The sequence below is a fragment of the Camarhynchus parvulus genome, chromosome 1 (assembly GCF_901933205.1).
Source record: "Camarhynchus parvulus chromosome 1, STF_HiC, whole genome shotgun sequence".
NCBI lineage: Eukaryota > Metazoa > Chordata > Aves > Passeriformes > Thraupidae > Camarhynchus > Camarhynchus parvulus.
In genome coordinates, this window is record NC_044571.1 from 83,210,224 (window position 1) to 83,238,217 (window position 27,994).

At 38.3% G+C, this 27,994-nt stretch overlaps 1 protein-coding gene across 5 annotated transcripts in view; it reads right to left on the reverse strand.

Moving 5' to 3' along the window:
- Positions 1 to 27,512, reverse strand: part of PICALM (phosphatidylinositol binding clathrin assembly protein) — a 66,429-nt gene extending 38,917 nt beyond the window's left edge. For 4 of the 5 annotated variants that reach the window (XM_030962631.1, XM_030962640.1, XM_030962623.1 and 1 more), the window contains exons 1-2: positions 27,197 to 27,512; positions 1,543 to 1,685 (exon numbers count right to left, since the gene is read on the reverse strand). In XM_030962631.1, coding sequence (XP_030818491.1) covers positions 1,543 to 1,685; positions 27,197 to 27,326 — 273 coding nt within the window. In that variant the 5' untranslated portion in view covers positions 27,327 to 27,512. The remainder of the gene's footprint in view (positions 1 to 1,542; positions 1,686 to 27,196) is intronic. The other variant, XM_030962649.1, reaches the window with a different exon arrangement.
- Positions 27,513 to 27,994: the final 482 nt, after the last annotated feature.

The window sequence follows — 27,994 nt, forward strand, 5'->3', positions numbered from 1 at the left end:
AGCTGCTACAAAAATAAGCCAATCATTCAGTTGCAAGAAACATTCTGACAAAAGACAAAAGCAGTGTTGATTAGTGTAACATCTACTGCTTCATTACTTTCATTAGCATACATAGGTTACATAGAAAAAAGACTGGAGAAGAGTAAAGGCACTCAGTTATAACACCTAGTTATAAAGGAATTAAGCCAAAGTTGGAGGCACCATCCCTGGAGGTATTTAAAAGACACACAGATGTGGCATTTGGGGATATGGGTTAGTGGTGGGCTTGCAGTGCTGGGTTAGCAGCTGGACTTGATTTTAAAGGTCCTATGCAATCTAAATGGTGCTATAATCCGTTTGCACTCTCATTGTTCAAGTACTATTTCTGACTGTGAAAAATTTCATTTTGAGCAGCAATCTTTCCCTCCATACTCCTGTAATATATTTGGCAAGCAAAATTTGTTTGTAAATTCTATCCTTAATGCAAAGTATTTCAGACAGTAGTCCCATGAAATACTTTTAATTGCTATGAACTATTTTGGTATCAGTTTAAGATTCATATGACTCAAAGTGCAAGGTGTACAGATTGTGTTTTGAAAAATGCCAATTATCCCAATGAAAAAGTTTAAGCTTCAAGCCAACAACAGAAGTTTGCCCTCTTGTGGCTTAGTTAGCTTCACATAATAGATTTTCACCCAGACCAGCAATAACCTGCAAGTGAAACCAGTACATATATAAAAACTTAACCTCCCCCACCCACCCACACAAGTCAGTCAGAGGAAGCAGCTCCTCTGAATGCAAACTCAAATGAAAAATTTGCTAAAGCTATTTCAATTCCAAAGTTCATATAGCTTACCTTATTCTGCAGCAAAAAGGAATGCTTACAAACATTTTCTAAGAAAGCCTTAGAAATATTTTTTTTTTGTTTTTTTTAAAGGCAAAGCATACAAGCTGCTGCTATGCTTGGCTTTGTATTCCAAAAAATAAGGCCCCATAGGAATTAAAATTGTGAGACAAAACAGGTTTATTCCTTTTTGTGTAACTTGGGGCTATGCTTGTTAAACTGCTCAACTGTTAACAGTTCGGTGTTATTTCACCCTGTCCTAGGGTGACCCTCAAAGCCAAGTCATAGGCACGTATTTGTTTTAATTGTAAAAGATTAGGGTGTGATGGTAGAAATTACTTTAGAATAAAGTTATCGATGAGAAAAGACCAGAGGGTTAGCTACAGCATGAAGGCAAAAATGCTTCTATTTTCAGCTTGTAGAATCCCATGTGAGGTAGTTTTTCTTGGGTTTTTTCTCTTTCACCATTAGAATATGAACACAGGAAAAAAGTACCTATGACTACCTAAGACATTTACTTTTGACGCTAGAATTGCACACTTGGAAGTAGAAACAATGGAAACAAACAGAAAATGAAACCTGTGTTCATTCAGAGTAGGATCCAAAAAGGCAAACCTGAAGATTGTCTTACAAAAAGAATTACTGGAAGCATTTAGGTGACATTTACAGGAATGAGGGACTGCAACTGTTCTCAAAATAATACATCATTTTGGTATTACCTCATTTCCATACACCATTAGATGATGGGTTGTGATAAGAGATTTGAAGACCACTACCCAGCTACTGTTGGTAGTTCTTTCAAATAAACTATCTGCCAGTTGTGGGATGTTCACATTCATCTCATTCGTGCACTGGATTAAATCTGTAATACAAAAATTTCTGTTGTTATTATCAGTTCTGTAAAGGAAGATCAATCATGCTCCCCAAAAAAATCAGTATATTAATTTTCTGTAGTAATGTTTTTGATGAAAACTGAGGGGCTTTCCAGCAAAATAAATATCGAAAAGCAGCATGGCTCTGGTCTATCAGAAGTTAATAATACAAAGCTCATTCTGCTCACAGCCAAGATTCAACTGCTTCTGCAGCTGCCTTAGAAGGCCCTGGAACAGAAGTACCATAATGACTTACACTACCTCTGATTAACAACTGTCAGCTTTCCAACACCTAAAGCATTAAATAGCAAAATAATTATTACATGGTACCATTTAATTAAGTTTTACTGGAAGATTATGACTAGAATTAACCGTAATCTCAGATTTCTGGCCTCTTAATGGATCAGTAAATACTTTCCAGCACTGGTTCAAAGTGAGTAACAAAAGATTCAAATACTACTTAGTCTTGATAAAATGCAATCAACACCTTCAAAAGGGCAGAGAAAATGTTGAGTAGAAAAAGGAGCCCCTCCCTAGCAACAATGCCAGAAACTGACAGATTAATTTAGTTCAAACAAAGTTGGATCATTAACCAAAAAGATGGTTAGGAGCACAAGACCTGAGGTTGGCTAACTAAAACAAAGTTTTCCAATCTCTGTTCAGCCTGGACTACTGTCCCACCTGTGTAAACATGGGGAGCTATACTTTCAGTACAACCAACAGAACAATGTCTCATCATCCAGTAACTTATTTCCAAAGGCCAATGAAGGAAGGGATGACTTAAGATCACGACACTATGCTGACAAATACAACAGAAACAACTATAGGATTATACAGCATGCATGCTATTATTTAATATGAAGCATAACTTAATGCAACATAGCAGTGATGAAATTTTTCTACCATTACCACTCCAAAAATAAACCAGCGAATTTCTCTCAAACTGACAGCCCTGCCAAGGGCTGTAGCTCAATAAAAATCAAGACTTCAGAATGTCCTATGCCTTCCTGACTAAGGACTACCAAGGCATATTGGAAACACCCATTTAATCTGAAGGCAAACATTTCACTTCTGAAGACAGTTTTGTATCTTCCTATGAACAATCATCCACCTTGAAGGACTCCTGAAAGACAGGACCTTCCTTCAACCAGAGCAGCAGGTAAGCACAGCTACCACACACTCTGAACTAGAATGGTTAGAACTGAAAAAGCTGCTATTTACATGGTTAGGTATTAAAGGAAGCGAGCAGGAAATGATTTCCACATTCATAAATGTAATGAGATGGAGAGATAAACATTATTTTATCTACAAGTAAAATTGTGATGACTACAGGCATTCATGACCTCATTTCTAAGTCATGGTTATCTATTACTGGATGATGATTTGGGGCTGTTAAGACAATGCCAGGATATTACTCAGCAAGAGATGTGCTCTGAACTGCATCATCAAAACCAAGCCCTGCAGCTTCTTCACCTTCAGGTCTTCCCTCCTAAATAATAACACAAGCAGTTTTGTGCATGGCTATCAGGCAGGAACATACATTAAATACAAAGGTACACATATCACTGGATGTCAAGTTATGCATTTTGGCATAAGAGGTGCAAGTGCATATTAGAAAGTGAGAATTTCTATTCTTAAATACAACACCTGCCAGCAAATCAACAGTAATAAAAAATACAAAAGAAGAGATGGCACTTGAAAATTCACAATCTAAAATCATTTAAAAAACCCCACCCAAAATAAATATCCAGTGTAGATGATATTTTGTGCTTGGAGAAATGGTTTCTGAAATGCCACTCTACTTTGAAATCATTATCTCTTGCAGTGTATAAAAGAAAACAGGCTCTGTAACCCTCAGAAAATCATCATCACAGGACTGATGAGTGCTTCTGTGAAAAGCATATGAATGAACCTGGGGGGCAGGGGGGCAGAGGGAGAGACTGCCAGCACATTATGAGGAACCAGTGACCAACTGGGAGAGAACACAAGCAAGAAGCAAAGTACAGAGGAAACTCCAGCCTTCAGTGGAAGTAAATTTACAAATGCAAACATGGGAGTCACTACAATACTACAGTTACTAGAAGCTAAATTTAGTAAAACAGGAAATTTCTCTCTCTCCAAAATACTGATCGAACAGATGCACAACAATCTGGTATATATTAATACCTCAAAGTACCTACACCATACACATCTCAGAAAAGTTACATCTCTCTAAAATTTCTTTTCAAAGTATTTTCATAAGCAATGCTAAATAGGTAAAGAAATATTTGCACAGTTACAGCCGAATTAGAACAGCAATTTTTGTGCTAACTATACTATAAGCAGCATAGTACAGACAGCAGAAGATGGTATCATTCATCCCACACTCCTGCACTACATCCCACACTACATATACAGTGTTCTTATTTATCCTGTTCCCACAAACACCCTTCATTAAAGGAGAGGAACAAATATATCGTTATTTTCACATCCTACGCTTAACACAACTTGTCTCACACCCACCTACGAAAACACTAGCTTTGTGTTTGGAAACCTAAGGGCCCCAAAGCAACAAATCTCTAGACTGCTACTTACTGGAAATGCCATGAGCAATACCACAGGCAGGTGTATAACCAAAGGGTACAGCACTAAGGGGAACAGCTTTCATCTTAGGGCACAAATAGAAACAAACAAAATCATCAAGAAAACAAAGGATAACCCTTGGTGAAAGAGTTATATGCCTGTTTCATTGATCATCTTGTCATGGGAGTCAGGGAGAAAGATTTAGTGGTTACTCCCATCAATACTATAGAAAGGAAAATCACTTTATGTGTCAACCTTCTGCATTAAGACCCAGAATACCTCAAAGCAGGAAAAGAAATACTCTCCTGGGAAATAAACCACTTAAAATCATAGAATTCTGCAATTCTAAAATCTGTTAAAACCTTCACTGTAAGAGACACACAGCATACAGGTGTTAGATAATGAAAGTCATCCCCTATTTCAAAGAAGGCAGCAATTAGCAACAAGAATCTTAAGCTTGCAGCTGGCTGGGAGACTTATACGAGGGAAGCTTAGACAGCAACAAATGCACAGTCATATCTATGGATGTGGCTGGGGACAGCCAAGGGAAAGGCTACCAGGTTGCCCAGGGTGTAAAGCACAAATGCACAAAAAGTGGTTGAAGGAGGTGGATTTATTCCACCAGCAAAACAGAAGGCTGGAGGCGGAGGGAGGGAATATAAAGACTACCTTCAATTGGGTATCTCTTGGAGGTTTACAGAAAAAGGACGAAAAGCAAAAGAAAATGGTCAGGCACCAGAGCCTGTAAACAGCCAGATCTGTTTATGTTCAGCATGGTTTAAAACCTGGAGTTCATTACAAAACCTGAGATCCCCTCCAATCTAAAGCCATTTACAAATCTATACAACATCTATAGAAAGAAAGAATAAAGGCAGGCAAAAACAGAGAAGTGACTTACAAAGTAAGTTGAAGTCAGAAAGACTAGTCCAAGAGGTATTCCTAAGATCAAAAACCTTAGACTTCTGTGACTGACAAAACATGTTTTGAGAACACCACTTAACCTACCTACAGTATCAAATTTTGGCAGAGGTTTCAGAGGCAAAACGAGATTTTCCAAGAAAACACTTGTAGCTTGTTTTTAAACAGTGTTTAGATTTTATTTTTGTTGTAACAGTTAAAGCTTTCACCACCAAGCGACCTTCACATAATTCAGTTCTGTTTGGGTCTCTTTCCACCAAAACAAGGGTTTTGCAAGGAATCATAACAAAGGTCTGGCCAACAGACATTTCAGCAATACTTGAAGATTTGCAATTGCACCTGTACCAAAGCAAGCATATTGCCTAACCCTGTTCAAGTTAACTACTGCAAAACATACAGTACCATACTGTACAAGGCTCAGGCTTAGAAAATAATATACTTGCAACTCCCAACCAAGAGTTCTACAGCCTTTCAACCACTCAGCCTTCATTACAGGAAAGAGCCAAGTGATTCATTGCCTTATGCTATTAATAGTTAATCAGGTGAAAGAAGTATAAAGGTGCAAAGTAGAATAAAAGCAGAGCAAGATTGAAGATTCCTACACAAGAAAGAAGCAGCAATCACCTACACAAAGCAGTGACTACAAGGCTATGATGATAAAGTATGCCGTCTACTCCACATTAGGCATGTAGATGTGGATTAGGCAACCCATGGCAAGAGATCATGAGTCTTGACCCACGGCAAACATGAAGAAGTCAGGCTGTATAATAAAGCATCAAAGGCATCTGTCCCAAATGACCCCAGAGAATGCATGTGCTTTCAGCATGTGCCTGTGACCTAACTCCTTGCAGAGTTCTGCACCAGGCAGCCTGCTAAGACAAAATTGTAAAAAACTGGTTTCCTTCCAGACAAAAAAAGAACCACAAGGTATCCTGAATGACTCTTTATGATTTTTTTTCCCAGAATCTTACTCATATGAATTCACAGTAAGATTATAAAGAACCAGGTTGAGAATAGCTTTCATTAACGGTTTTAGTTTCAGATCCAGTTTCAGTTTACTGTGTCATTTGTCGTAACTTGACAAGCAGATTGAACATAAGCCAGATTTACATACCCCATGTACATGCAGTACCTGATTATTTCCAATGTTTTACATGTATCTCTCATTTTGAACAATATTTTTATTTGTAAGGTATCAGTCTGAAATATTTACAAGAGTAAGATCTTCCAGGCCAGAAAGCCCCAGTTACTTCAATATAGGTCAAGCAACTGTGACAGATATCCATCTTGTTAGCTATTGCTTTTTCATCTTTTACACCAACGACTCTACCTAGAATAAGCAAGTAATCGGCTATATCCTGCAAGTTATTGACAGCTGTGCCATTTAAAAATATATATATAATGGGAGAGACAGTATCCTTTCAGTAAGCAATTGAACTATTGATCATCCAACATGAGTAGGCAGATAGTGCCAAGAGCTAAACACATTACATCCTTCAGTTAAAAAATACAAGAATAATAAAAGAATATTTAAATGCATATTGGTGGATCCAAAGCACAAGCCAATACACATCAGATTATGTTTACTTAACTGGTAAGTCTAAAATTGAAGTCAATATAGCAAACTTGTTTTTTTTTTTTTAATACAAAAGGAAATATAAAACATTTATTGCATGAATTAATATTCACACAACTTATGCTCACATAGAGGAGTTCAACAGAACACAGTTAATTTAGTACCTTCTAACTGAAGAGAAAACATGCTAGTGACTGACACTCCACTCACGAGGGAACACTTGTGGTGAGTCACAATGCTGGAACACAGGACAGTGTCTATCCTTAAGATAATTTTACTTAAGAGTGTGCATCTGCTTATGATCAATTCCTCTTTCACCCAAGGCCATACAAAATGATTTTTAGATTTGAGCAAAAGATTTAATAATTATTGATACAGGGCTATTTTGCTTTCCTCTTAAGGGGCCATTTCCTCAACGAGACAAAACCTTCAAAGCTGATACACTCTCATTTTATCATATCTTTGGAAATGAGTGGGAAAAACGTTGGTGTCTCAACCCAAAATCCTGAAACAAAAATAAAATACTAATGGAAAAGACATGGTTATCTACACTGTCAATACTCAAGTTAAATTACTTTCCTGGCTGCCTAGATTTCAATTCCTACAATGATTTTCAAATTATACCACTTTCCTCTATGTCAGGGTCTCATTTTCTTCTTGTTCTACACAAATATTTGATCACTGGAACAGAGCTGCTCCCTCATTTGGTCAGCAATCTTAATCAAAATGCAAATGGTCTGAATCTAAAAGTCTATTAAACAGCTAAAACATTTCCAAAGGATAGGTGAGAAAGCAGCAATGTGACCATTTCCCAATGGTCACGCAATGACACACCATGTAGCACCAGTTAACACTGACAACTTCAGGAATTTGGTGAAAATTTCAAAGATCAGAAGTCAGCAAGTTCACATCAAATTGGTTAATGATGTGAAAAATGTCTGGTTTTATGCCATTGAGGAGTCAGCCACTAGACAAAAAGTTCCTTCATTTGATTTTTTGTTAGGAATACAGTTACAGCAAGCTTTTACTACTTCTAAAGAAATTTTACAGGTTTAAGACCAACATTCCCCTGCCTACCCCTAAAGAGCTCATGATCTATATGGTCACATAGATTTTAAATAGTCCTGTTACAGGTTCTGGGAAAGCACACATGCCTGTCACATCTTTCCTTCCCAGAAGGACATTGAGAAAGTTTCACAAGAGGGGGGAAAATATGGGTTATTGAGAAGGGGGGGGGGAATTAAAGAAATAAGCATGTTCCAACTACAGTAATGCAACATTTGTCAGCAGATCAAAAATGAAGGAGAAGCTGAATTTAGTATCAATGAAGTTTTTCATGGTCTGTTTTTATTTTGTTATTTACTGAACTGGAAGTGTCTTTTTAACCAGAGTGGTTTGCATAAAACGTAACATAAAATAATAGAAATATCTAACCTCTGTATATTAGATATTCTTCCCAGTTGTATTTTTTTTTCTTCAAATTTCTATAAGATCATCTTCCTTCCTTGGATAATTGGCAAATCAAGGTAGTTCCTTATTTTCAAAACTTCAATAAAAAGTATCAAGTAAAGTTTTTCAACTGGCTACAGATGAAAACAGGTATTTTGGACTATGGAGGTTATTTTTTCTATTTACCTTGACACAATGACTATGAAGAGTGTGCTCTAATTTTATCCAATTACAAAATTAACAAAAATTAAATGACTTCACAAATACATAACAGTTTTATTCTAGCAAAGTGCTTTGAAAACATTTCTAGAACATATAGAGACAGTTTTCTCTAGTATTTAAATACTTGGAGGACTTAACTGCGCCATGAATGAACACCTATAAAAACTTCAAGAAATCAGAATACCAAAATCAGAACAAAAGAAAAGGTTTTCTGTAAAATCTATAATTAAAATCTACTTCTACAGATTAACAGTTCTGATAACTACAAACCCTGACACATTCAGACCTGATTCTACACATTCCAACTGACATTTTAAAAGTAGATAACTTAATGCAAGCATATGGTAACTTTCTAAATAATTTCCCACTTCTTCCACAGGTGATGTCCTTATTTAAATATGGGAAATAGGATTTGAATGTTCCTGGAAGTAAAGAAGTACTTTCATTAGAGAACCAAGCAATTTGTCTACAAATAATACTCAGAATAATTCTGAACATTAATGCAAAGTGGTAAAATTGTAATTTTTAAACAATACATTTGTAACCAAAAATTAAGCTTGTGCAAAAACAAGGATACCCCAAATGACATACTGGAGTGATCAAATGAAACACAGAGATGGTAAATTTCATTCTGAGCCACTCACTAAAGGACATTTAGTCTGCTGAATTTAATCTGAAGAATAATATATAGCAAGCATGTATTTGAAAACTGAGTGAATACTTCAGTATTTTCCTAATTAACAGAAAATACCTACGTTTGCAGTTTAAAACAAAATATGCTGTAAAAACTATTGGTTTTAAATTTAGGTTTATCTTCTGAATAAACCCATTTGAACCAAACCACTTTACCAGAAGTAGTTTACTACATCAGATTGCCCCATGGCTTCACCAAAGTCCCTTTGAGAAAGCGGAGAAGGAAATTTAGACCACACATTTTTAAATTAACGAGAAAAATTCCCACTGAGAATTCTTTCTCTGCATACAAACAGCATCTAAACAGCAACATGCACTGACTCAGGAAACAATTTCTGGAAGAGTTAAAGAAACCTGAGAAGTCTCATTCTATTCTGAGCTTTCCATGTTTAAAAAGAACTATGATTTAATCTAATTTATATTAGATAAGCAGGATAAAAATGCAGAAAGAAGATTTATTATAGTGTTGAATAACTTGCTCTATAGCCACAGGTTTATATTTTCATTTAATCAAGCTACATCTTGTCTTTTTCTTCGAACTCAAATGAGACTATCATGTTCTCTCTCCTACTTAAAACCACTGTTTCTAATTGGAATTCTTACAAATTACTTTAAATCTCTATCAGTAACCCTGTGAACTCAGCATTACTGACTCAGGTATCTTTTAAATATTTTTCTCATATGGCAACACTTCGAGCAACTTACTGCTTCTGTTTGAGAACTGCAAAAACTAATTAATATACTTTCTGCAAAAAAGAGAGTAAAAATTTGTTCAGTTGAACAACTGGTTTCAATGAAGAATTCTCTGAAAAACATTAGTAGTGTCTACCAAAACTCCTCAACAAACAAAGCACTGGTAAATGAAACAGCAAAAGAAGCTAAAAATAAGGGAAGAATAATTAAAACCATTAGGTACACAATTTTCCTTTTTCTTTTTTTTATCTCAATTCCTAAATACTTGAAGGTGCCACATTAACACGTCATTTAATATTCATAATGATTATTCAAACTTCTCCAGTCACAAATATTGTGGAAAAGTGTGGCTATGTTACCTTTGGAGAATTGATTTCTCAAGACAGACCTGAACATCACTTTCATCTAACCTTGCCAAATACCCCCATCACATTTTAAAGGCTAACATGAAAATACTGCTAAATATTGCCTCAACAGCTCCAGCCACAGACTGTAAATATAACATTCTCATTTCAAATACATTCAAGCTGAATACAAACCATAACTTAACTCACCTAGATCTTCATCCAAGTTTAACACATGGCAGAAGTTCATTCTTTTAGACCAACACAAATGCATAAGATCTATAACTCACAGGATATGTTTTCATGATAACTCATGACAAATCTGGGTGGTCCCATTCCTGTCTCTACCTGCAAATATTGACACACTTCCACTGATGACATGCTTATGTCATGTCAGCCCTTCTCTGCACTTCTCTGAACCATACTAACTTCTCATAGTAGGAAAAAAAAAAAAGGCACAAAACCCCCTGACCTCAGTGGTGTTGGATGGGATAATGGGGATGACACATGAGGGGACAAAACACAGCACAGTTTTTTCATTATCCTAACTGATAAAAAAATGGCTCACAAAATACCAAAACAGGCGAAAGCTTCAACAAGAAAAGGAGACTATTGACATGCAAAGGTAAGAAGAAAGAGGAAAAAGGGAAGTGGACAATACCTTCCACCCTTGGCACCAGTGAGTCACTGCTACTCAACCATCCCACTACAGTCATCCTCTGTTCTTTCAAGATGTCTTGCCTTGGCTTCAGCGGTTACTGTACATGTCTACAGTTCCAAGTTTTCTTACATTAATATTCCAAAGTCTGGTGTTCTAGTGCAGATTAAAAAAAGAAACTCCCCTTGTGCTTCTCACTGAAGACTGAGTATTGATAATCCCCATAAAAAACTTCAACACAATGAAAAAACTATTTTCTTTCTTAATAAATAACTTCTTTTGAATGTTTCCTAACTTTTCAGTCTTCTTAATTCATCTGACCACCTCTGGATTTTCTACAGTTAGTTAGTTTTTCTAACAAAAAACATCATTAGAACTAGATATGGACATATTCTCAACTTTAAGTGTTCTCCAGTTGTAGGCTAAGGGATATAAGCACTCTGTATTAAAGCAGCCCTCTCTGGGTCCACTAAGTTTGAAAATCAAAGAAAAAACACACTAAAACCCATGGCTGTTACCTGTACCTATCAGTTGTTATAACAGGAGAGCACTATCTTTGTTAAAATCTTAAAATACTAATAAATACAAAAGCAGCTAAAATTTATTAGTTTCCTTTCTAAGGATTAATTTCCCAGCTGCCACTCACTCTTAAGACTAAATTCTTCCTCAAAACAGAACAAATCAACAATTGTTTCAGCTCCCTAATACTAAGAAATATGCAAGACATACCAAAGCTACTGAATACTTTTGCTCTAGGTTCAGTTCCTACATACCCTTTAAAAGCATTTTATCAAGAAATCTAGTTCAAATAATTATAATCTCCCACATGTACACTAGCACATTATTCCCACTGAACAGTATCTGTAAACTTAGAGCCTTGATCCTATCTTTATAAACATGCTTAATAACAAGCCTGTGAATCATATTCTAAAGATGATTCTTGATTAAAAGATGAAAAATGTCTATATCTATCAGCCAACTAACATGACAATTCATGCATAAGCTGTATATTCAATTTGAATATTTAACCCACTGGCCTAATTAAACCAGGGAAAAATCAATAATCTTTTTCACTAATCACATGCTAATTTCAATGCATTAATGAATAAAATTATGAATAATTCTCTGTTGAAGATTGTCCGTATTTCCAGAGTGCACGGCTGCAAACACTTGAGGATGCACCCTATTTCAGGTTCTGATAAGCAAGAAAGCAGGTATGTACCCTAAGGGTTCTATATGAGTACTGCTGTTTAAGAATACATTAGGACAGGTGGTTGGACAGGCTTTGATTTTGAATTACTCTCGGGGTCGGCTGTTTGTTCTCTGCCCCCGAGGTGAGGGAGCGACCCCAGGCTCTGAAGAATGAGACTGGACCCTCTGGTGTTCGGTCTTCGGATTGTTTATTAAATCTTATCTACAAAATTTTCTCCCTGCCAGACAGAGGTCTGACCAGCAAGGCAGCCGCAACGCTCTCTGCCCGCCCCCGAGGCTGCATCCTCTTTTATACTACAAATCACGTATATCATATTTACCTTTACTTTCCAATACCTATCACCCATATTAGACAGTGCACTTCTATTCTAAACCAATCCCCAAGTGCCAACATCACAGCAGAAGATGGAGAACAAGAAGAAGAAAGAAGAAGGACGAGACACACCCTGTTCCCTCCATCTTGTCCCCATTACCCTTATACCAAAAATTTTAAAACTTATATTTTCACCCTGTGTACACCTTGTAAAAACACCCTTTAAACCCATGTGACCTTCCAGCCCTGATACCAAACTGGCAATTCATTTGCAGGATCAAAGTCCAGCCACCAAGTGTTCCGGGCATCATGCCAAGACCTCTGAGCCCCCCGACGGGGTTTCGGCTCTCGACGTGGTCTCGGGAGACTCCTCACATCCGAAGTGATGTGCAGAGTTCTCACAAATGACAGCCATTGGTTTGATATTAAAATCAATACTTAATATATTAGTGTCTAATATTAAATTACTATATTAAATATGAGAATAACTTATTATAATACTTAAGCACCCAATATAATATTTATAGTGTGAATGGTCACACATCATGGGTGAATGGAAGCACGATGAACTGCATTAGGTGGAACATTTTAACTTTGATGAAGACTAATTACTTTGAAAATGGCATAATTTTAACACTGCATTTATATCCTACTAAAAACATGAAGGTGTTTCAAGCAGCCCGCATATATGTGAGTTTATCCTATGATTTCACCTTATGATGCATAGAGAAGGCACATAACATGGTTTATAGATAGATGAGAGATCAGTATGTGAGGCCAGAGATACTAACCCTCGGGACTCCTCATCACCACGTACACACTGAATGTTACCACACTGTTCTCTCTCCCTGGCAGGAATAGTGCCCAAGCCATCTGCCTTTGCATACAGTAAATTTTTGGTTATAGTGTGCACTTATAGCCCTCTCTTTCTGCTCTGAAGAACCTGTAAATATTCTATAGCTATTGCACCTCCATACAATTTAAAAAAATGCTAAAAACAATGCTAAAATTATGCCAACAGACATGGTTGTAAAAAAAGGCCTGTGAAACACAGGTACAAGCAGCTGTTGTATTGCCAATAGCATGTAACCAATCCTTGCAGATTGCTCTGGGTACCTCCGGGATGCAGGCATAGCACCAACAAATGCCTCACCTGACAGCTTGCTAGCAGTGGTACAGTGACATTAGTAGTTCAGCCCACTGGAACAGGGAAACAATTTTGTTAATAGGAGACACCACTGAACAAAAAATCCTCAATGAGCACAACTCTACAGTAGTTCTGCAGCAAGCCAACTTCTATCTTTTCAAGAGGGTAAGCCTTTAACATAACTAGGGTTTGTTTAAATATCTGACCCTCCTCAATCCTGCAAGGAACTCCTAATCTCAACTTTAGCTCACCTGGTTATATGGCATTCTGATGATATCTGTTAAAAAATATACCCAAAGACTGTCAAAGTACCTATCACAGAACCATAGAATGGTTTACATTGGAAATGATCTTAAAGATCATCTAGTTCCAACACCCCCACCACAGCAAGGATGTCACTCATGATCAGGCTGCTGAAAGCTCCATCGAATCTGGCCTTAAACACCTGAAGAGATAGGGCATCTAGAACTTCTCCGGACAATGTGTTCCAGTGCTCCACCAGCCTCTGAGTAAAGAATTTCTCCCTCTGTCTGTTAAAAGCCATTTCCCCTTGTCCTGTCATTATCTACCCATATGAAAAGTCCCCCTCCCTCCTTTTTACAAGCCTCCTCCAGCTATTGGAAGGCTGCAGAGAGGTCTCCCCAAAGCCTTCTTGTATCCATACCGAACGGCTCCAGCTCTCTCAGCCCATGCCAACTTCCATCATCTGTGACTTCCTTAATCCTGCATTACCGAGGAGCAAACAGAAAAAGCCAGACTTTGCGCACAGTATGTTTTGGCAGTAAACACTTCTAGCACACTTCCTGAATCTAAATATATGTATCTTCTAAATATAGAGTAGCCACACAAGTGCAACTTAGGTGTTTCTTAGATGTTTACCTTCCCTTTTTGTAGTAGTGATGTACCATCACAGTAGAGCACAGTGAAACTGAAACCAGTGAGCGTTAACACCAACCTGACCTCCTGCCACCACATCCCACAGAACAGATCTTCAAGCCAAAGAAATCCAAAGACCTTTGTTACTTTGGAATTAATCACACACATGTAATTCACATTCTTTTCTCTTTGAACAGCAGCAGTGCACCATCTTTAATTAGGTAGTTTAATAGACAAAACCAAAGATAAGAGAAAACCAAAGCCATCTGACCTGAGGTTTTCCTACTTCAATACTTGTCTCATTTCAGTAGCTCAAAGGTCTTACTCCAGCAAAGTTGTTTGGAATATGTGTCATTCTCTCCCATTTTAAACCAAGATTTTGGAAATTAGATTTCCTTCTGGACAAAATCTAACTCTGAGCATGAATAGCACATTTTTCCCTGAATGCCTTTGGGAGCTGTCAGGAAGCATGTATTTAAGTTAAAGGAGTTATGCCTCTGTATTTGCCTTCCTCCACCAGTGCTGAAACTGCCAGTGAAGATGTGTGTATCTGATGCATGGTAGGACACATTTCTTGGTAGATACCACCCTCTACAGCTTCTGGATAACTAGTGGAAAAAACTGGGTTGCCTGGTTAACCACTGGAAAAACCCCAACCAAAACCTAAACTTGTGTGGAAATAGGTTCCCTTTTGTCAAGAGTCCATGCTAATATGTTGTACAAAACAGCTGTACTGTCAAGGAAGTCTAAAGGTGTGTCAGCATCTACTACAGGTTCTTTTGCCCCTGTAGTATACTGGTTAAAAAACAACATTCTACATTTTATTGCTTCTCATGTATTTACATATATTTTCAAAATTAACCTGATAAAGGGAAGGAAAAAACTGGGAAATTTTTGCATCCAAGACCAAAAAGGTTTAAGCCATATTCTAAAATGGTTTATTACATCATGTTCTTCCAACATCATAGAGATGCAAAAATTACTCATTTGGATTTGTTTTAATATAGTAGGCATCAAAAGCCTGATATATAAAATTACTGCTGCATATGATGCTTTTCTAGCATAAAATAAATAGAAGTCCAAATTACTTAGATTTTTAAAATTAATACTATTTATTACAAAACAGTGCAAATGCTTTTCCTTATAAATAGTACAATGCCCAGCTACTGGAGAAAACCTCCTCAGATTATAGCTTTAAAACAGATTTTTATTATGAATAAACGTCACACACATCATACTACAATCCAGCTAATGCAGTATTTCCTATTTTGTATGGATAATGCACGTATCTTACTTTTCTGTGGGTCTCTTTAGGAAATACATACAGCAGGGTCCTGTCAGATAATCACTCACTCTTTTAGCTGACTAAACAGAGCTTAACAGGTCTCAATGTAGCTCCGATTTAAAGGCTTATAAACAATGACCTAAGCATACCAACAAATGTGAAAAACCTGAAAGGAAGGGAAAATAAGGCAAAGATAATTCAATCACCAGGCTAATAAGTGACAAACAAAACAGATTTCATGAAGGAAATTTCCTGAGGAATACTTTTTTCTTGAAGTTTCTATAGAAGAAGCTGGTCAAGAAGCTCAAAATAGTAACCCTCAAGATTATAAACACTTGCCCAAAGTGCACTTTTTTTGCACTTGCTGCAAAAATGTCCTTACCAAATTTCAGTTAACAGACCAAGGAGGAAATCAGTTTAGAATATTTGCCTATTATATCATATAATGAATTTTCTTAAAGAAAAAAAAATAAACTCCTGACAAAGTATCTGAATTATTTGAATGATCAAAGCAGCACATTTTTAAACTTCAAATACTTATCATTCAGCGAAAATCAAACATCATCCTTCTCCTACAAAGTGACTGGCAGAAAATCACACAGGCCAGCACAGGTTTACACAGTTGGGTATTTGAGCTGGTATCTCAGAGATCAAATAGGCTAAATGTTGTACTCCCTGGTGTTATATGAAAACAGACAAAATTCAGCCACATTGTGCAAAACTTTCTCTATACTAAAAAAAACCACCAAACTCTGCACATCAGACATTTTTATATGACTTCTGTCTAATTCCTAAGTGAGACTAATCTTAATTTCTGCCATTAGGAATAGGAGAAAGAAGTACAACAAAAACCAAGAAACTACTCCTTCCATGTCAATGTATTTGGTGATGTGCAAAATTCTGGTCATTCTGTTACGAAAGTGTCACTACTTTAAAAACTACCATTTCTTAAGTAACAAGGGAAGTTCATAATACACGGATTTAGAGCACTTCCGCAGTCACTTTAACACAAGCTCCATCAATTCCGTACAATCTACTTCACGGGTTGTACTTAAAATTAGGTGAACTCATTAAAGGAGATCTGTTACTGGCAGCCACTTTCATACCTTTTCTTTTGTTCTTTTAACCAAAACCGGAGCAGATTTTGACATGAACTGTTAGAAAACTGGATGAAGCAGAGCACAAGAGCTAAAAAAAAAAAAAAACAACCAACCAAACAAAAAAAAAAAAAAAAAAACCCAAAAAACCAAAAGCCCAACAACCAAAACCAACCTCTCTACCTATAAAAACAGAGGTATCACCACAAAATTGTTTCAAGTGACACTCCTCTACTGTGACTGTGAAGCTCTTCCATGAAGGGAGGCAGTCAAGCAAAAGTACAGCTAAATTCTTCCATCCTATTAATAGAAATGTTGGAAATGCTTGCCTAATTTAGCTTTTACTTCCTTTTTCAATTTAGACTAACATCTCCCATGAGACATTTGGAGCTCTGTGACCAAACAAGACTCACCCTGGCTCGTCCCAGGCACATCTTCAATGCACATTTGAATAGCACTCTCTTACAAGGGCACAACAAAACCAACCCTCACAGAGCATGTCCAAGCTGCTCAGAGTGAAAATTTTAGAACATACTGTGATAAGAGGTTAGGATGGTGCAGGAACAAATTTCACTTAACATGTAGAGTAAAGAGGAAGCTGAGTTTTTCCAAGACCATACACTAAGCTTTACCAATTCTCAGTAGATAAAGCAGAGGATATTACCAAGGGGAACACATCCTCTTTACAGCAACACTGTTATGTCTGAGTTTCATAAATCCAAATCAGTTCTTTCCCTCGTGCCTCACTTTTAGAGACTGTTCCTGAGCCCTTCATTAGCGACCATGGAGTCAGGAAATTTCACAAAGCTTCAGAGCCAATATGGTGTTTCAAACTTTTAGTCTGAAACTGGATGGGTAAGGGAAATTGTATACAGAAAGACTCCTCAGTATCCACAGTTTTCAGCTGGGAATTTCTCTGTTTACCATGAACAAAGACATGTCCCTATCACAAACAGCCTCTAAGATAAACTAAAGCCAAGAGAAGTAGTAAATAACATCTGTCTTTTGGTTTTCAGTAAAAGGAAAGAAACCTTCAGCCAGATTATATGCTTAAAATTAAACTGTTTCATAAGAAAAGCTCAAAAAAGAAAAGAATTAGTTATTCCATTTACTTCAAAGTAATGTTGTTCATTGATTAAACCCTCAGAGAGCTAAACTGAATGTGGAACTCTGGTAAAACTAGGTGTTAAGACATCTTGTGTCAGCCCTAGTATATACCAAGAGACTGACCACATTCCTGTCTACAAAGACTCCTCATTAACAGTTTAAAATAAGGATGAAAGCATCTCCTCCAACTCGCTGTATTTTACTTACAGATCATTAAATATGAAGAAAGTCTCCTCATAAACCATGTGTAAACAAAAAGCAAAAAAAAACCCCAGCAAAACAAGAGAGAAAATCAGACCGTAGAAATGTGTGAGCTTCAAACACCTAACAATGAAATCCCAAGCATATTCAATTCAAATTCATAACAATGAAATCCCAAATTTCAGAAGTTATACTAACTGTGCTGCTCCCTAGTATTTGAGAACTAACACAAAAACTTCTTTGGATTTCCATCTGCTTACACACCAAATTCAGCACTGAAACGAACTTGATATATTCCAGACTTTTAATGCAAAGTAACCTGCTTGGAAATTGACTTAATTTATGTTACTTTTGATAGGCTTAAATGATGCTACATAGTGGCGAGGCATTTCAACTGAACAGGTCAGGAAAAAAGCTTGGGCTAGCTCCTTATTAACTATCAAGAACCTAAAAATAAAAGTCTGTATCCAGACAACCATTTTTCCTCAAAGCTCAACAAATTCTGTATTAGTCCCTGTGTATCAAACAGCTTATAGCTAAGAGTTGTGCATCCTGAGCTTTTCCATTCATCTGCTAATCAAATGTGACAACTTACTAAGCATGAAATATCCTTATTAGAAATAACTACAGTCCACAAATGCAGAGGTGTTCATATGTGGGTTCATTTTTTTCTTTTTTTCCTATGATTAAAATCCACTTCACATATATTTTTTGATATTCAATCGTATTCTGAAGTGCTGCACTGTAACACTTCTGATTGAAATGCAAAGACTCTAGGGAGAAATAATCTCTAATGAATTTAAGACATTAGGTTATTAACATATAACAGAAAAACTGATTTAAAGGAAAATAAACCCAAATTCAGTCATTTGAATAAAAACCAGCTGATCCAATCATGGCTATATCAATGAAAGCTAAGGGACATGGACATTCAGAGAATTAATTAAAAACTGAAATCTACCCAAGGATTCCAGTATAATTCTAAACAGTAAAGAAACTTCACTTCTCAAGAGAATAAAAGAACACAAGGATATTGTTCAAAAACACATTTTTCTTTTTTATCTGCAACTAGGATTTGAACTAGTTATGGTTCATGATGAATAAAAAGTAATTGCAAGTAAAATACCTGAAGTTCAGCCCTAAAACTTACAAACTGACTTAACTGCTTACATAAATATTAAATTCAAGTGCCCCTTGTGAGACAGAAGAATGAATGCATTTTATGACTAAGCAAGACGTGATGAAACCAGCCTTACATCAACCCAGAAATGAAGAATTGCTTTGGGAACTATAACTGCATGAGGCTGCAATACATAATCAAGTAAATACTCCTAACAAACTGATTTGTAAATGAAAGTTATTTTGAATCTCTCCATAACAGCATACATCCCGAATTATGAACACCAATGGCTTCTGGCAAATAGAAAAGGGGACAGAATTAAACATGATCAAATAGCACCACCATTCCCCTGTGTGGAGACAGCCATCACAACAGTTCGAACGAGGTTTTACACTTCACATAAAAAATAAGGTCAGATCCAGAATACAGAGTTGCTGATCAGAAAAATTCATAATGTTTGAAATAGGCTGCAATGATGGCTGAAACTACTATGATAATACTGGGCAGAAAGAGAAGGAAAGGGGATAAAGCAAATTCAAGTGTGACCCCATTTCCAAATAGATATTGACCCATTGGTCAGCAAGAGTGGAGGTACCAGCTAAATAAACCAAGAGCAACTGCAGGCAAATGTAGCTGAAATGGTGATGCAACCTCTGAACATACGGGACAAAGTGGGGAAGGGAGGGACATGCTACATAACAAAACTAAACCCAAGACAAAAAGTGCACACTTGAACTGCAAAAGAGAGGCACAGAAACACTTCGGGTCACTTTACAGATCAGCATCCACCCCAGAAAAGCCCAAACATACCAACAGCAAAGCAAGTTACAAGCAGCCCTTAAGGACACCCAAGGAACACGAAGACAGCAATGTCTACCTTTTGACAGCCAAGACATTCAACCTTCTCACCTGGCAGAGTAACAAATCACAAACAACCAGAGCTGCTCAGAGTGGATTTACTGCCAGGGGAAGGTAAATACTTTTTTTTTAAATTAAAAATAAGTATTTAAAACATGCTTAATTCTGCGTATAGCTTTGTAGCCTGAGTTTAATTTAAAACGTTGCATGTTACACACTTGGAGCTGGAAATCAAGTTGACTATGGCAACTTTAGAAACTTATGCTGTGCAGACAAATACAAGTGGGTTAGTTTGGTTTTGTTGGGTTTATTTTTTCTTTTTTTTTTTTTTGGAGCAAAAGTAATTAAGGAATGATATAAACCTCATTATCACCTTTTTGTAAATGGATAAAAGAATGTACTTTTTTACAAGTTGTTAACATGGACAATTTGTTTATATACTAATTATTTAACTAGGACACAGTGTTACTAAGGATTCACAATTTATGCTTTAAATTTTATTGAATTAACTATTCAAAAAATCAAGAAAGGTTACAAACAATACAGGCACTTTGTTGATGTCATAACACACAGCCAGCAACTGGAATAGCTGAGCTACTGCAAGCACCATATTTAGAGTAAATATGTGAAATGCCAGAGCAGTTTCAACCCATGCAAACTTCTCACTTCCCACATCAGCAAAAGAATCACTCCTGCTAGAATGGCACCGCTGCTGGAGCATATGAATGTTGTGACTGAAGGCCTGCTGGCTTAGGAGGAAGCAATAAAGGACAGCAAGTAAAGATTTCAAAAGTGTCTTTTCAGGAGAAAAGGCAAAAAGGAGTTGATGAGGAGAACTCAATAAATTAACATTGGTATGAATGAAAGTACATAGGAGATCTCAGAATGAGTATAATCCCCACTTTTGGAGGTTTTTAATTTATTTTAATTTAGACTACTTATGTCAAGACCTGCATAACAGTCTCAAGGTTTCCCTTTATGCCACCACTGTTCACTCCAGTAAATTTTCTTATGCTTTTGATGTAGATCTTCTTCATTTTCACCCTCTCTTCTGAGGTAAAACCTATAAAAGCCTAATTTACCCTTTTATAATGTTGCAAATGATCCAGATAAGCATTACTTTAATAAAGCTCCTTTAGCAAAATAGCACAGGAGATTTTTAGTCACAATCAGAAAATCCAGCGTATTTGCTGAATCTGTATGAAATGCTTAACTTCATTAAGTTATTCTCACACAGTTAAATACAGCTTAGTCCCCTAATTTCTAAATTCCCAATACCCGATTTGTGACATATTACTCATAACTTGGATTTATCGTCAGTAGATTTGAGACTACTACACTTTAGCACTGAATTTACTAACATTATTTTTAAGTTTAGAAATTACCAGTCAATTGATAAAGCTCTGATATAAACTAGGGGTAAAATACAAAATAGAACAATATTTCTCCTTCAAGTTTTGAAGTTACTTTGAATTTACTAAGAGTTCATAATCTGCCCACTCATGATCATACTTCACAACGGAGAAAATGGCCACAAGAGCAAGGAAAACACCAAGCCAAACAATTTTATAGCAACAAAAGCTTCTTTCCACTTGATTGCATTCTTTTTTGTTAGTTACTTGTTGGTTACTTTTAATCTGCTGCAGATACAATCAGTAATAAAATCTCTCTCGTACCCAAGTCTTTGCAAGATAACATTAAGCTCCAAATTGCAACTACTCCCAGAGTTAAGACTTGGACCCACAGGAATTCTAAATGGCTAAATTCACATACTCATGAATAAAAAGCAAAGTTTGCAGCAGAAGAGTTTGCTAAAATACTCAAAAGGACACATACTTGAGATTATTGCTTTAAACTTGTATTGCAAACTACTTGAAAATATTAAATAACTGCCCCAGTAGAGGGCTTCAAGACTTTATATACAAGTCATTTCCAATCCTTACCTGATTTCTACTATCGTGTTGAGAAAGAGCTACTTCAGTTTACAGAGAAGTGGACATATCCCACCAGCAGTAAAGCTACTATGTGCTATTTTTAAAGCATTAATTGATGTGTGAGATGTTTTGAGTGAAAATGTTTTAACAGCAGTGAGAAATTTCAATTTAAGAAAGCTGTTTAATAAATTAAGCTTTCAAATACAAAAGGTGTCTTGGCTTCAGAAATAATGTTGCATTTTCCAGAGGGAGTGAGAGACCAGTAATGTTTTTTAAGTGAACTTTCCCAGAATTCTACCATCACCAACAAATCATGTACTTTACATAAGGCAACAAATGCAAAAGTCAGGAAGCTTTAAATTCCACATTGGATAAGTCATCTCTTGTATTATTATGCAAACTACCATGACTTTGTAAGACAAGTCGTTAGGGACAACTTAAAATTTTCACGTCTACAAATCAAAAACTGATTTTAGGATTAGGAACTGTAGACTGAAATAGATCATTAGGTCACAGGCTGAACGGCAAAAGAATGTTTCTCCCAAGTGTCCCTTTTAGAAAATGCAAGATATGACAGCACCATTAAAAAAAATAATTAAGAAAAATCTCAACGAGGGCTATAGCCCAAAGTTACATGAGACCTGAATAATCACTGCTACTGGGAAACAATGGTGGTATGAAGAGTCACAGGAAGCTGATTGCAGGTGTCCTACAGCTTCTCCTCCTTAGCTCCTGCCTCTTACTTCATCTGAAGCAGAATACTGCTTCAGGCTAAGTAAAATAAAACAACAGCTGCACAGCTACACAGCTATTCTTTCTGCAAATGAGCAGCTGTAGTAGAAAATTGTCCCTCTGGCAGCCAGGAGGAGTATGATAGTTCTCATACTCTACTAAAAGGCACGAACAAATATTCCAAAGGAATTCCAGTAAAAAGTAAGAAAGTTGGCTAAAGAAAGAAACTATGAAGGAATCAGAGAAAAAACTCAGAAAGAAAACTGAATACTTCAAAAGAAAGTTGTAAGAATGCAATTATCTGTATTTGAAATAATTACAGTTACAAAGAACATTTCTAAGCAAAAATAACAATGGATTGCCTCTAGAAATTTAAGTCAATTACAGAAAGGAAGCAAAGCTGCAAGAAACCTCAGGTGATTCTGCCAAAACCAGAGACAAAATATGAGTTAGTAGAAGCACTAAAATACCATAAAAGGAATGTGGATAATCTGTGTCAACTGGAGAACACAGAAGTACCCACAGAACTAGGAGTTAATTCACCTCATCACCCAGGTACACTTTAGCATATAAAGGCAAGTGAAACCTCACAACGCTGGTTTTCCCAGCTTTTCTACAAATCTCTTGGGTGATCCAGAGAAAACCAATGATCCTTGTTACTCAGTTCTCCAAGTTACCCTTTTATACCATCCCAGTTTGAAATAGAAGCTGTCCCCAGCACAGACATGAAGCAAGTCTTGCTGGGCTTTTCTCTATCCCAGTAGTAGCCTCTGGACAAAACCAAAGCAGCTGACATCAGTGATTTAGGATTTAAGTTCCCAACAAGCTCCTTCAAGTTTACTTTGCCTTACACAGCTTCTCATAGACATCTATTCAACACAGGGCAGGGTTTTGGTTTACTGTCTTCCTTAAAAATACATGTTTTCTTTCACAATAAGAAATCAAGGAAATTACACTCTGGCTTAATTATAGAGATATTTCCTGTTAAGAATGGGTAATTACAGCATCACAACTTCCTTCCAAGTCACCCTTCCACATTCTCATTTAAAGAGGGCTACTCCATTAGCTACAAGCAGATAGGGTTACTATGCCACACTCATTCAAGAGGCCAACCCTAAACGAGTATCACAACAAAGCTGTTTTAAGCACACTCCACAACACACACATGTACACAAACATTTTTATGCTACTGAGCTACTGCTGCTACAGCAGCTTCACAGAACCAACCCAGTGAAATTTACTAGGCATTAACTTCAGATATTCCTAATATTAATTATCCACCACACATACAACACAAGCACACCTCCCTCCCAGAATCACATAAAGGAGGAGTGAAATCTGGCAACAAGTTTCCCAGCACCATTTATATTCGAACAACCTAAAGCACTCATTCTCAGCATCACTATCCAACGTGGGGACAAAAAAGCTACCTAGAAAGAAAAGGTTGTACCAATCTGTGCGTGCAAGTTAAACCCACAAATCAGTTTAGAGCTCCCACTGCTCAGATAGGTGTAAAAATGGGGACAAAGTCCTAGTGAAACTAGGTTTTCCATAAAAGAAATTAATGAACTATGTTTTGAGGGTTCCAAGGCTATTAAACCTGATTTCTGTAAAACAAGTAATCCATCACAACAAGCACAGCATTCAGAGCAGCAAACAGAATCCTTAACCCAGCTCTAAGCTCTAAGGCTGGACCTTCAAAATAGAAGAAAAAACCAGTATCATGGATTCAAGTATATAGCCTCAAGATGATGTTACTACCTATCACAAGCCATGTCCACTTATAAATTAGAAGTCTTTCTCCCCCAAACCAAACAACTAAGCTTTGTAATGGGAGAGAAAGCATTCTTTGAAATATATTACATTTTAACCACTATGAGCTAAGGAAAAAATTCCTTTTTAACTTCCTTGATAAAGATAACCATCACTCAGGGAAATAGAGGTAACCTAGGATGGAGAGCACTTCAGTTTTCAAACTCCACACACTGTCAGAAGCAAGATAAATAAGAATAGGAATAATTAAGTTCATGAGTATCTAAGTTGGACTTCCCCCCATTTTTATGAGTTAACATGAGGCTGAGCTAGTTAAATCTGTTTGTGACAGCTCAAGCTTAATGAAGAAAGAATTTCACTAACAGGACAGTCAGAAATCTTGAGATCTGTACAAGAAATACAGCAACATTAATGTATGTCATGGTCACAGACCATGCTACAAGACTAAGACTTCATTACAGGACAGTATAGGAAAACTCAACTCATCCCCTCACCAGGACACAACCTAGAGTAAGTGTTACCTGTATTATCATAATAAGCAATAATCAGAAAAATATTAAGGCAGCATGCTGCCTATGAAGACAGGTATATTAATTGTCATTTACAATGAGATGTCAGTTCACAGGCTTTACCAAGTGAAACTGTTTGTTGGAAAAGGAAGATATGTACAAATAGTTCAGAAGTGGGGCTTGAGTCACAGCTTGTGTAAAAAATATTTATTTTAAAGTATACAACCATAAAGGGTATGAACAAAGAAAAGTTCAAAATACAAGACCATGTGTCATTTCCTGATGCCAGGAACAGAGACTTCTAATAAATATATTAGGGTACAAAACATCCATTTCAACCACTAAAAAGAGGGACTATTTAAAAAACCAAGTTTTCTTTTCTCTGATAAAAATTCTCAGAGAGGTAGAAACTAAAACTCGTGACAGTCTAGAGTAGAAAAAGGAAGCACAGAATTGATCTTCTCATCCAGCAACTACCAGGCAGCTTTCTAAGGAAGTCCAGGCAACCTTCTGAAGCAGCACCCTGGAGGTCTCCATTCGGCTGTTGCCTAGCAGCCCTATCCAGAACATCACCCTTCTACACAAACACCCCCCCCCCCACCTGAAGAGCAGCTCTCTGTCCAGCTTCATATTCTTTTCAACAAAGCTTATACCACAAAATAATTCAGCTCCTAAATGCCTCATTACTGAAACCGTACTTTTAGCACAATTACAGGCTAAACCTGACAGAAGTTTGTTTTCCAGAAAGCCTCACTTCTGCTGTGTGAAATCAAGTAACATCACGATTTCATACATATGCCATATGACAAAGGGTTTTCTCTACCTGCCAATAAGTTACTCAAAGCCCAAAGATTTCCTCAGTGTTCTGACACCCTCAACTAACCAAATATAACAAGACCACTCAGTTACTCTCATCTTCAGCCAAAAGATGAAATGAATGAGGGCATACCAAAAAGAGTCAGTGGCAGCTGTTCTGGTACTACCCTAAAAAATTAATCACATTGCTTTCAGGTACTTGCAGAACAAGAATTTCTTAAACCTTTAACATGCACACGTTTTGGTGGAAAGAAGAAAGAACTACAATACAATTAATCCTACTACTATCATCTGGTGTTCTCATTTGGATACAGAGCAATTCAGAAGGCACAAACTCAAGACTCATGAAGACTCAACCTTCTCCTGCAGATGTGGGTGGGAGGAAGGGAGAAAGCACACATATAGAAGGCATAGACACACAAATCTCTCCAGTATCTTTTATTATATATTTGGGAAAGTGAAAGGGGTGGGGAGGAGGCTGTCCTTAAAAGGCCCAGAATAAACAGATGCAAGACAATAAGATATTAAAAACAAGAACTTCCTCAGTCCTGTGACCTTACAGCTTAGTGGAGAAACGCTAATGTGAACTTTGGTGTTCATCATTCTCCTCATAATCACCTGGACAGATCACAGTTGATTGAAAACCTTTTAAGCCTTCCCACCTTTGATCTGTTCTTAACAGAAGCTGAAAAATGGCCAGACCCCGCATGGTATGTTAAGACCAGGTACAGAAGTTCTAAAGAAGTCCTCTTAGATACATCTTTCCAAGTGAATGAGACAGAATAGAAAGAAGACTAGGAACATCCTCACTGAGAGATCTGCTCCTCAAACAGTCGTTTCATATATTTTCCTATACGGAAGATTTACATTATTTTTAAAGGATTTTTTTTTCCTGGTAGAGTACCTGGAAAATAATTAAGATAACTGATGAGCTATTCCTTCCTGAAACTCCTGCACCTCCTCTAGAGAATGGGGGAGTGCTGCCCTAGCACGACGCAAATGAGATCAATTAGTAAGGAAATTGCAGCCCATTCCTCTGCCTGGCCTCCGTGGTTCTCTCTCTCCCTATGAAAGGGGTACGGAGCAGGTCCTGTCCTTCAGGAGCTCACATTGTCCGGGGCCCTGTGCATAAGGAAGACTGGCAAGGCCCCTTTTGGAGAGCAGATATACTGAACAGCCTCTCCCAGGCTCTCCATCGCCACGTCCCCGACCCTACGCCCCCGCCCTCGGGGTATGCCCTACGCTGAAACCCCAAGCTCCCCCGCCTGAGGAGGCTTGCCGTCCCCACGAGGCCGGTGGGATGGGCGGCAGCCCCGCAGCGGGACCCTGGCACAGGCCAGGCAATCCCGCTCCTCGGCGGGACGCTCGGGGAGATCCTCGGGCCGCCGTTCCCTGCCGGTACTCACAGTCCAGGTGCTTCTTCTTAGGGCCCATGACCTCGTGGGTCGTGGCCTTGCACACGGTTTTCGAGACGGCCGAGCCGGTCACGCTGTGCTGCGCCGCCGTGATGCGGTCGGTGAGGCTTTGGCCGGACATGGCGGGTTCGCTGGCGGCGCTGGAACCGAGCGCGACTCCGCTCCCTCCTCAGGGGCCGGGACGGGAGGAGTCGCCGAGGGGATGGAGCTGCGCGGGCTCCTCACCCCGCCGTGCCGCAGGCGGCCCCCGCTCCGCCCTCAGGGACGGACCTGTCACCCGAGCAGGGACCCCTCCTCCTCCTCCTCCTCCTCCCGCCCCCCTCCCCCGGCCGCCGTCCCCTCCCCCTGCGCGCCCGCCCGGCCGGGGACAGGGACACGCACTGGGCGCCGCAGGAAAATGGCGGCGGCCGAGCTCCTCCTCGGGCCTTGCCGGGCCTCTCCCACGTCACGTGACCGCCCGGCGCCCCGCCCGCGTGACACGCACCGCCCCGCTCAGCGCGGCGGGCGGGGGCAGGGGGTGGGAGCCGCTCCTCGGGCCGGGATCGCTTTTGCCGGGATCCCTGAGGCCGGGACACCCTCCGCTGCTCCCGGCGGCCCTTCCCCTTGGGGAGCCTCCCCATAGGGAGCCTCCCGTTCCTCTGGGCAGGCTCCCCTCGGGAGATTCGGTGAGCCTCTCTTCGGGTTCAGCGCCGGGTAAAGTCTCCGTGGAGCGAGTGGGGGGTGTCTTCGCCCCTGAAGGAAGTAGTTTTGTGTTTCTCAGCCTGCAAAGTTTTTGTGGAAACTCCTTTG